General features: G+C 39.9%; 1 protein-coding gene across 7 annotated transcripts in view; it reads right to left on the reverse strand.

The window, feature by feature from the left end:
• LOC125265930 (hydroperoxide isomerase ALOXE3-like) overlaps positions 1-11,657 on the reverse strand; it is a 71,440-nt gene that overhangs the window by 25,618 nt on the left and 34,165 nt on the right. For all 7 annotated transcript variants that reach the window (XR_007184368.1, XM_048186499.1, XM_048186497.1 and 4 more), the window contains 4 exons: positions 4,077-4,180; positions 3,809-3,978; positions 3,554-3,697; positions 977-1,180 (listed from right to left, as the gene is read on the reverse strand). Coding sequence is in view for 6 of the 7 variants with exons in the window: in XM_048186499.1 (XP_048042456.1) it covers positions 977-1,180; positions 3,554-3,697; positions 3,809-3,978; positions 4,077-4,180 (622 nt within the window). In the remaining variant the exon portion in view is untranslated. The remainder of the gene's footprint in view (positions 1-976; positions 1,181-3,553; positions 3,698-3,808; positions 3,979-4,076; positions 4,181-11,657) is intronic.

An 11,657-nucleotide genomic window follows, 5' to 3' on the forward strand; every position in this document is an offset into this window, starting at 1 on the left:
GGAAAACAAACTATCAAAACGTACACGGACCCAGATTTCACCTCACACCCATTTCGCCTCACTTTTCTGAATGACAAGATGATGGATGAAAATTTGGTTGACAAGCGAAATGTAAAAGCCCATATTTAAGTGAGTTTGTCATTGCACTGTTTTGTTGTTGTGTTTTTCATTAAGAATAATAATGAACCCATCCACCATTCAAGCAATTCTTGCCTCTGAATTGCATCTACTTCAAAAGTGAAAGTAAAATGCGCAGGGGCATTCATTACTTTTTTTAAAATCAATTTTTGGAGGCATTTTAATTTGACCGTGATTAAGATGATCCACATGTAGTTTTTACAATTAATTTGGCTGTAAAGAAACAGCAGCATAAGACGGTCTGTAAGTGCGTGTGGCTGCGTCACACCGGTTGCACCTTGCAAACAATCTTTGGAGTGTAATGTTTGTCCGGACCGCACGTCTTTTACACTTGTTCTGCTCTGCTGACTGAAGCAAAGTCTTTGAATTAAGGCATGAAAAGCAGCCGATTGCAGTACGAAACATAACTGTTGTTCAGTATAGATGCATATTGGGAGTTGTACTTTTTATTCCGATTGTAGATCTATTCACGAGTATTGATCGGGTCACTCGCACCAGTGTGCCTAAATACAGTTGCACACAGTTGCTTTCAGGAGCAATTGCGAGTGAAATGGGCGCACTGTAGAGCCCTGCTAATGCTCTGTGTAGTCATTGTCCCCAGGCTATAGATGAGTCAGTCACGCTCTCCAAAAGGCAAATTGTGAAGGGGAGGCTTTTCACAAAGCAACATCTCTGAGACCACAGACTACAACTGCAAAAACTCCCCTACCGTCAAATAGTAGAAAACATACATTATTTAACTCGCTGTCAAGCTCTCTCTCTGTGGATGAGGCATGTCTGGAACATGCCCCTGTTTTGCTCAGAGCCCAAACCAACTCATGTGTGACAGATTCAATACCTTGTAGAGAGGGTGTGGAGAGGGAAGATTGCGCAATGTCGCCATGGTGAACACTTCTGCCAGCAGGTGAGTTCTCAGCAGGTGAAAGTCGACCTCGTGAACTCCAAACTCTGCATTTCGGACAAAGATCTTGGCCAGTTTCCAGTCAGCCTTTGAATCCGTTGGGAGGAAGATTGGATTCTCTTTGCTGGGCTCTTGCTTTAACTGTGCAGATTAAATTTGAACATGTGTGAAAATTGTACAAATGGTTCCTGAGGGAATCTAGGTTATGATTTTTCCCTTTTGAAAAATGGTAAAGGATTTCCATGGCATCTGTCATAATTACTCTATGAAGAAATTGACATCCTTAAAAAAAGAGGTTTATTTCATGTTTAATTATTCAGACAATTCTGCCTACTCATCATTTGTACATTACATTTCACCTTTCATTTGTTTCTTTTTAATAATTAGATTGTTTACCTCATCTTTAAAGATTTATTCATCTGTATTTAATGTATGACATTTGGCGCCCAGGTATCCCCAGGGCCTCTTTCGATCAAAGCACATCAGCGTCACCCTGTATGGGATTTCGCTTCTTGAGCGTTTCACAGCTGAAGCAAATTCTAATCCCACTACGGCCGCGTCAGTTTTAAAGCTGGTACACGCCAATGGTTCTGCCTCTTTCATTTCTTCAATTTGTCCTAGACAGCTGAGGCTGTTGGAAATCCTTTTCATTGCACTTAAGCATTCCCAGGTTAAAATGCTTGAAGACTTTTAAGTGCTATCATCTCCAGTAGACTTCTGTCCCTAGTCGAGCTGTCTTCAAGCATGGATTTGAAAAACTTCAAGAGGTGTCCGCCGCCATGCGGATGGTGCATTCACCGCGCCGACCCTCATCTCCTGTGTGTGTTCTGTCTGGGGACGGAGCAGAGCATGTGAGCGAAGCGAAGCGGTGCGACGATATTCTGTTCTATGCCAGCGCGCTCCATGTACTCACCGGTAAAATTATGTTTGCTCAAATCCCACTGCAACATTATATTTCTATGTACTGTACTATACGTGTTGTAGCCTTTGTTGATGTTAAGGCATGTGGGCATTTACCATTTTTTTATAGACGGCCTCAGCACATTACAGTAGCCTATGAATAATGCTTTCTGCATGTGGGTGTGATTACCTTAACATTATTAGCTGCAGCCAGGAAAAACTGTGCATCTCTTTAGTTTCAAACAGATTACATTGCAGGGAAATATTTGTTTTAAATGTGAATTGTTTTATTTAAAAATAAACATTTAAAGTTTTCTTTAGACATATGTTTCCTGTTTTTGTGATACATATTCACTGAGTTTCAATTCATTTTAAGAAGTGTTTCACAGAGAAAGAGACAGCAGAAAGTGCACCCTGTTTATTTTCTTTACTTAACAAAAGCGGCCATTTTAGCATGTCATGTAGGTCGGGGTGGAGTTACTCCAGGTTCACATTCGCTGGCTACGTGATTTCTCAAAGGTGGTCGTCGATTACAGCCTCCTCCCTCTGTTACAGTCCCACTATGGGACCTTACTCTGGTGCTCAGAGCAATGAATGCAGTTGCCTTTTGAGCCGTTAGATGAGGTCAGCCTTAAAATGATCTCATTAAAAACCGCCCTCTCCCTGGCTATAACCTTGGTCAAGTGTGTCAGAGATCTGACCGCTCCATCTGTGAATCTGAACTGTTTACAGATTGCAGAAGGGGATTCTAAAGGTAATCTTTCATCCCAATCTGTTTTATTAACATAAAGTCTTCATACCTGACTTTAGATCTAGAGTTATTGAACTGCCTGCACTAACAACATTTACCCCTCAGAGGGAGTAGCAGCTCCATGCTTTGTGCCCAGTGAACACTCCTGTGGCTTGTTCTGTATTGTCTGTATGTTGGCCTTAAGCTTAGTGGGCTTTGACTTTACAGGTAGATGTTGGCCTGCCATGGCACTGCTGCCTGACACACCTCCAGGCTGCCCAGGACCTGGCCGTGTCTCCACCTGTAACGCTACTGGGAGAGCAGCTTCCTTCCTGGCACTTCCAGGTGCAGATTAAAGGGGCAGGAGAGTGTGTCGTATGTGGTTCTGATTAGGAAGCTTAGCCTTGCTTGTGGCATCTTCCACAGATCCGCCTTACTGATGGAATGGCTGATGACACCTTCCCAAGTTGTCCATCCCCCTTGGTGTCCCTGAGACACAGCCTTGATTCTGTAGTGCTCATTCTCCATCCTCACCACCTCGGGCATATATCTGGATTGTGCTTGTACTGAGGCGCTGTGCTAGAAATCTCCCATACAGGTTGACATCAAAGTGCTTCGAACGATCTCTGAGGGAGAACACAAGATGTTCCCTTCGTCTGCCTCAGTGCTCACACTTGTTGAAGTGCAGGAAAGAGGCAGAACCAGTGGCGTGTACCGGCTTTAAAGCCAGCTGAAATGGCAGAGAGCTACTACACAGCAGGGTTACAATTGGCTTCAGCTGGGACATGCTCAAGGAGCAATATCTCATACAGGGTGACATCTCTGAGAACCGAGGTTATTTATATAACCCATGTATTTCTGCACTTCAAATGCAAGATACTCACCTGAATGGCGATAGGCAGCATCATGCCATGAGGGTTACAGTACAGCAGGACCAGGGGAGCTGTGAGATACTGCTGCCTGCCAACGACTACATTTCCCACCAGCCCGTCCAACATCTTATAGTCAGACAGGAAGATGTTCCCTTTCTGGTTGGGGTGGTAGATCACACCAAATAATGAAGAAACACAGAACATTAGACAAAACCAATGCAAACCAGACCCAGTAATTCCAAATCATGCCAGTAGCGAGTAGTGTACCTTCATCTCCTGCTTCAAGCTGCTCCCTATTAGGGAGTCTTTGACCATGTCGTCTGTGACGGGGAAATTCTCAGGCAGCTTTGAGCAGCGCTGGATCAACATTGGATTGAGGCCATTCAGAAACTGGTAGCCAAAGAACTTGTCCTTATCCCAGTGCTCCTGAACATATTCTGCAAAGCATGCTATGTCAGAACATATGCTACTGTGCAGACAGTACTTTATTTGCAATACAGTCATTTTGAGCAGTTCATTTGTTTAAGAGGAGTACCAATGGTTTTCCCTCTGTTTTCACAAAAAATTCCTTCCAGTTGGCTGATGCTTTTCCACGATTCTCTGCTGTCAGCTAATCCAGTTAGCTTTAGAGCAGCTATCCTACACACACAGAATACACAGATACAAACATTATTACTGGAACTGACCTTGATATACCACCTGTGATCCATCCTAGTTAGTTGTGAGCATCTTTGTAGTTACTATTAGATATTATATTATTATTGTCACCTTTATTTATATAGCACTTTTTACAATGCAGATTGTATCAAAGCAGCTTTACACTGATAACTGGTACATAATTTTTGCTGCACAGCAGCTCTTCAAGAATAGTGTCAATGCAGGCAGATCAAAGCACTGTTGAATAAATGTCAAGAATACTGTTGAATATCAAATGTCAAGTCAAATGTCAAGTGTCCCCAACTAAGCAAGCCAAATGCGACAGCGGCAAGGAACCCAAACTCCAACAGGTGACATCAGGTGGCAAACAAGTGGTAAATACGTGTTAAAATGGAGAAAAAAAAAAAAAAAACCTTGGGAGAAACCAGGCTTAGTCGGGGGGCCAGTTCTCCTCTGGCGAACAGTGCTTTGTTAAGAATCAGGTTGCTATCATAAATCAATTTCTTCTTTCATAAATCATTTGATACAATCGCAACATTCAAAGTATTTATTTCAGTTCCATCCAGTTGAGGATCATATTATTCACGCCGGTATGGACGGTTTGAGGAACTGTGCTACTGGCTGTCATGTCGATGAGGCCTTCACAGTGGATGATCTAGTCGACTCGATGTCTGCTGATACTTCAGGGCTGCGTTGTGGTCGTGTCAAGGCGCAGGTCCTTGGTCTCAGATGGATACGGCCCGGATCCGGTTGACTACGGCAAACCTCGGGATAAACAGAAAGACTAATATTAGCTAAGATGCCATTCTTTTTCTGATGTAACGAGTACATCTGGTGTTATAGGAAGTGTTCCTGGTTCCAGCTGACCTAATTTATGCAGCCTAATAATCCTTTAACGGATTTGAAAATATAAATTGATAATGTGTTATGTGTATGCCAGGTTAAAGAGATGTGTTTTTAGTCTAGATTTAAACTGACAGAGTGTGTCTGCATCCCGAACAATGCTAGGAAGATTGTTCCAGAGTTTGGGTGCCAAATAGGAGAAGGATCTACCGCCTGCGGTTGATTTTGATATTCTAGGTATTATCAGCTGGCCTGAATTCTGAGATCGCAATAAACGTGAAGGACTATAATGCATTAAGAGCTCGCTCAGGTACTGGGGAGCTAAACCATTTAGTGCTTTGTAAGTAATTAGCAAGATTTTAAAATCTATACGATGTTTAACAGGAAGCCAATGCAGTGATGACAGAACTGGGCTAATATGGTCATACTTCCTAGTTCTAGTAAGAACTCTAGCTGCTGCATTTTGTACGAGCTGTAGTTTATTTATCAAGCGAGCAGAACAACCACCCAGTAGAGCGTTACAGTAATCTAGCCTTGAGGTCATAAACCCATGAACTAACTGTTCTGCATTTTTCATTGAGAGCATATGTCGTAGTTTAGATATATTTTTAAGATGGAAGAATGCGGTTTTACAGATCCTAGTAACATGGCCTTCAAATGAAAGATTGGTATCAAAGAGCACACCCAGGTTCCTAGCTGATGACGAAGACTTAACAGAGCAGCCATCAAGTGTTAGACAGTATTCTAGGTTTCTGCGTGAAGTAGTTTTTGGTCCAAAAATTAGAATCTCTGTTTTTTCTGAATTTAGTAGTAGGAAATTACTGGTCTTACTGGAATTACTTTTTATATCAGCTATACATTCTGTTAATTTAGCGAATTGGTAAGTTTCGTCAGGGCGTGAAGAAATATAGAGCTGAGTATCATCAGCGTAACAATGAAAACTAATGCCATGCTTCCTAATGATATCTCCCAAGGGTAGCATGTACAGAGTGAAAAGCAACGGTCCCAGTACTGAGCCTTGCGGTACTCCATATTTAACTTGTGATTGATATGACATCTCATCGTTTACTACTACAAACTGATAACGGTCAGATAAGTATGATTTGAACCATGCCAATGCAATTCCACTAATGCCAACATAGTTTTCGAGTCTGTTTAGAAGAATATTGTGATCAATAGTGTCAAATGCAGCACTAAGATCCAGTAACACTAATAGAGAGATACAACCACGATCTGATGATAAGAGCAAATCATTAGTAACTCTAATGAGAGTAGTTTCAGTACTATGGTACGGTCTAAATCCTGACTGGAAATCCTCACAGATACTATTTCTTTCTAAAAAGGAACATAGTTGTGATTAAACTGCCTTTTCTAGTATTTTTGATAGAAAAGTGAGATTTGAAATCGGCCTGTAATTGACTAATTCTCTAGGATCAAGTTGTGGTTTTTTAATAAGAGGTTTAATAACAGCCAGCTTAAAAGTTTTTGGTACGTATCCTAGTGATAAAGATGAATTAACAATATTAAGAAGAGGATCTATGACCTCCGGAAGCATCTCTTTCAATAGCTTAGTCGGTATAGGGTCTAACATACATGTTGTTGATTTTGATGATTTAACAAGTTTAGACAATTCTTCCTCCCCTAAAGCAGAAAATTAATTGAATTTTTCTTCAGGGACACTACAATGCACTGTCTGACACAATACTGTAGTAGACGGTTGCATGGATATAATTTTCTCTCTAATATTATCAATCTTGCAAGTAAAGAAGTTCATAAAGTCATTACTGCTGTGCTCTTCGGAAACATCAGAAGTTGAAGCTTTATTTCTTGTTAATTTAGCCACTGTATCAAATAAATACCTAGGGTTGTGTTTATTTTCTTCTAAAAGTTTTGAAAAATAGGCAGATCGAGCAGTTTTTAAGGCCTTTCTGTACTCAATCATTTTCTCTCTCCACGAAATGCGAAATACTTCTAGTTTTGTTTTCTTCCAGCTGCGCTCCATTTTTCTAGCTGCTGTTTTTAGGGCCCGAGTGTGCTCATTGTACCATGGCGTTGGATTAATTTCCTTAATCTTTTTTAAACGCAAAGGAGCAACTGAATCTAATGTGCTGGAAAAGACAGAGGCAATAGTTTCTGTTGCAACATCGAGGTCTTCTAAGCTGTCTGGTATGCTAAGGTGATGAAACTGATTAGGAAGATTATTTATAAAGCGATCTTTAGTGGTAGAAGTGATGGTTCTACCATATTTATGGCAGGGAGGCAGTTTAGCCTCTTTGACTAAATGTAGTATACATGAGACTAGATAATGATCTGAGATGTCGTCACTCTGCTGCAGAATTTCAACGGCATCAATATCGATTCCATGTGACAATATTAGATCTAAAGTATGATTATGACAATGAGTGGGTCCTCACATGTGTTGTCTAACACCAATAGAGTTTAGAATGTCTGTAAATGCCAATCCTAATGAGTCTTTTTTATTATCTACATGGATATTAAAATCACCAACAACAAGGACTTTATCTGCAGCTAGTACTAATTCTGATAGAAAATCGGCAAATTCTTTGATAAAGTCTGTATTGTGCCCTGGTGGCCTGTATACAGTAGCCAGCACAAATGTCAACTTACATAATGTTACGTAAAGCACCATCACTTTGAAGGAATTATATTTGAAAGACTTCTGGCTGATACTGTAAATATTACTATAAATTACAGCAACACCTCCCCCTTTGCCTTTCTGACGAGGATTGTGTCGATAATCATAACCTTGAGGACTAGACTCATTTAAAGTAGTGTAATCGTCCGGTTTTAGCCAGGTTTCTGTCAAACACAGCACATCTAGATTATTGTCTGTGATAATATCGTTTACAATAAGTGCTTTTGAAGAAAGTGATCTAATATTTAACAATCCAAGCTTTATCATTATTATCTCTATTTTTTATTTGTTGAGCATCAATTAAATTTTTACCATTGAATGGGTTTGGAAGTTTTTTGTTTTTACTGATTCGGGGTACAGACACAGTCTCTATGTGATAATATCTAGGTGCAAGAGTTTCTATGTGTTGGGAATTATCTGACTTCTGTAACGTGAGGCAGCTAGCAGACGGTCGGTTTAGCCAGTCTGTCTGCTTCCTGTCCTGGGCCCCAGTTTGTCATGTTTCAGCTCTAAGACTATGTGCCATATTACTAGAGAGAAGAGCAGCACCATCCCGGGACGGATGAATACCATCTCTTTTCAACAGGTCAGGTCTGCCCCAAAAACTTTTCCAATTGTCTATGAAACCTATGTTATTCTGCGGACACCACTTAGACAGCCAGCCATTGAGTGATGATAATCTGCTAACTATCTCATCACTCCTACGAACAGGAAGGGGACCAGAACAAATTACTTCTGCTGACATTGTACTTGTGAGTTCACACACCTCTTTAATGTTAATTTTAGTGATCTCCGACTGGCGAAGTCGAACATCATTTGTGCCGACGTGAATAATAATTTTAGAGTATTTACGATTAGTATTAGCCAGCACTTTTAAATTTGCTTTGATGGCAGGTGCTCTGGCTCCCGGCAAACATGTGACTATGGTGGCTGGTGTCTCTATTTTCACGTTCCGTGTAATAGAATCACCAATAACTAGGGCACTTTCAACAGGATTCTCAGTGGGTGCGTCACTGAGTGGGGAGAACCTGTTTGATGTTCTTATTGGAACGGAAGAGTGGTGTTTTCCGCGACTAGGCCGCCTCACCGTTACCCAAGTGCCCTGCTGCGCGGGCTCTACAGCTGGAACCGAACAATCTACAGAGTTCACTAAGCTAGTCGCATCCAAAACAGTATCTGAAGCCCCTGCATTCTTACTATCCTTGATTAAAGTTTGGATGCGTGTCTCTAATTCTGAGATTCTCTCTGTCAGCCTGACTATTTCCCTACATTTATGACATGTAAATCCCTCGTCGCTGACAGAGAGAGCTACACTGAACATGTGACAAACTGAACACGAGATAACAGTGGGAAAGGATGACATGACTCACCGTGTTTGTAGACTGATCCGAGTTACCACAGCTGTTTGATGTACGCGTTGAAAAGGAGCACGCGAGACTGATAACAAGTTAACAAGCTAGCGAGATGCAAACGCGTTGTAACAGCAATTTAGATTCAAAGATTACAAGCTAGCGACGTCAGATTAATGTGGTAGGCAATAATAATAATAATATAAGCTACAATGAATAAAAGTAAGAGATTCAATAAAAGAGAAAACAAAGCTATACGGAGACGCAAACACCAGCAGCGAGGCAGCGAGCAGAGGCAGCGAGGCAGACAGGAGCAATCGAGCAATCGAGCCGCAATCGAGAATTGTCTTCAATAAGACAAAGCTATTTTGCTAATGCCATCCACTTACATGCAAAATACACTGAATATACATGGATCATGTTTTTAAATCCCACAGTTAGTTTTAAAATAAAGCATACAGAAAATTAAATCTATAAATATTCAGCATTTCCACCATTGCAAAACGCACCATATTTAGGCTAACCTACAAACAAAAAACATTGATACAGTTCATTGTCCGAACAATAATGGTGAAATGGTTAAGCTTGCTGTCATGGGCCCACTACTTATGAACTCTCTAAATGCATCGCTGGAGTTTCCATTACATTTTGTTGCCTGTGTTTAGCTGAGTATACATGGTGAATCCTTGAAAATTGATCACAGTTCATTTTGAATAAAGAATACTCCAAAGTAACAGACTGACATTGCCTCTATGTCACCAATATAACTTATGTCTCCTGTGGTGCTTGGGTCCGCGTAACCCAGATGCAGCAGAAATTTGTAAATCGTAGGTGGGGAAAGGTAACTTTTTTTTTTTTTTAAAACAACACACCAAAAAAAAAGTTAATCCAATGAAAAACAGATGCCACGCAGTGTGTGGAACTACAACACTCAGACACAGTTGTAACTGATATATTTTCAGCACAAGAATCTGTCTTCTCCCTCATTACCGATAACTGCGATCTGGAAGAGGTACCCTATATGGCAAAGATTAACCATGAATAGGTAGGGGTGTGACGAGACAGGTATCTCACGAGACGAGACGAGACGAGACTCGAGATTGAGTTCACGAGACAAGACAAGCTTTTTACACACTGTTTTTAAGAAATCCTCAATGGTGAAATACATGACTAGAAAAAATATTCTGCAGGTGTATTTGAAACGTTTTAACTAATCATCTTGTAATCAATGTCATTTCAGTTCTACTTTCTGAGTATGAATTATCACATGCAGTAAAAGACAACAATACTCAAGCACTGTAAAAGGTTTTGCCACTAACTCAACTTCTCTTCTGTATGATTTCAGTCTCTTCAGATCTTACTGTACATGATTTATGAGCTTCTACAACTTTTGACCTCCTAACTGAACTCCTTTCCACAAACTGATCATAGAAATAAGAACAGTATAAATAAAAAATGGTAACACTTTACAATAAGGTCTCATTTATTAACATTAATGTATTAACCAACATCAACAATGAGCAATATATTTGCTACAGTATTTATTACAGGTTTTTTTTTCGATTGCTAAACGACAGTGGGCACAACTGGAGTCACATGTGCAAAACTCTAACTACAGTCTGCACAGCAGCAGTTCATGTGGACCAAACTTCGTTTTTCATTGCTTGAACACAGTTTTCAAAACTCTACACACTTGTCCCATGACTTTAACCACAACCTGCACAACACTGTGGATTTACAGCACTTTGTTCAAATGCTAACACACTGCTGTCAAAACTGTGAACCACACATTCAAAACAGAAGAGATTTCAGCCTTGTGCCTTTCAAACATTGCAATTTCAGCTGAAAGGCTAAGCAGGTGTCTTGTTTTAGACTTGTTAGTGAACACACACATATACATATATATATATATATATATATATATATATATATATATATATATATATATATATATATATATATATATATATGTAACTCATTACTGTAATTCCGTAAATTACTACAGACTATTGAAGCAAACTGCTAATTTTCATTTACCTTAAAGAATTATGTTCTAAAAATGTAAATAAATCATGTGAAAGAATGTCACTCTTTTCTTTGAAGAAAATATTACTTTGTATGAAGTCACTGAAATTGTTCAAAATGTAAAGATGAAAAGTTTGTATTTTCTGTGTTGGTGTTTGATGCCAGTGTTTTACTCTCAGTGTGTCTGAGTGACAGTGTGTGTATCTCAGTGAGGGTTGTGATAGTGTTTGGCTGCACTGAGCCTGTTTTGAGTCATGTGTTAAGAGTTGTGTTGCTTGGAATGAGTTTTGCAGGTGATGTGAACGGTTTAGCTCAGGTGACTGTTGGTAGTGCAGACTGTAGTTAGAGTTTTGCACATATAGCTCCAGTTGTGCTCACTGTCGTTTAGCAATCGAAAAAAACTGTAATAGTAGTTACTTGAGTGTTAATGAAGAACTACCGATTAATAGCAGTAATTCCTTATTAGTTATGCAGTAAGTACGATACAGTATTCTAAAGTGTTACCAATAGTGTTATTCACTGTCTATATGTTACTATATTTCTGTGCTTCCAATTTAAAGGGAATGAATTGCACCCATTTTGGAAG

Source organism: Megalobrama amblycephala, linkage group LG3 (assembly GCF_018812025.1).
Source record: "Megalobrama amblycephala isolate DHTTF-2021 linkage group LG3, ASM1881202v1, whole genome shotgun sequence".
Lineage (NCBI taxonomy): Eukaryota > Metazoa > Chordata > Actinopteri > Cypriniformes > Xenocyprididae > Megalobrama > Megalobrama amblycephala.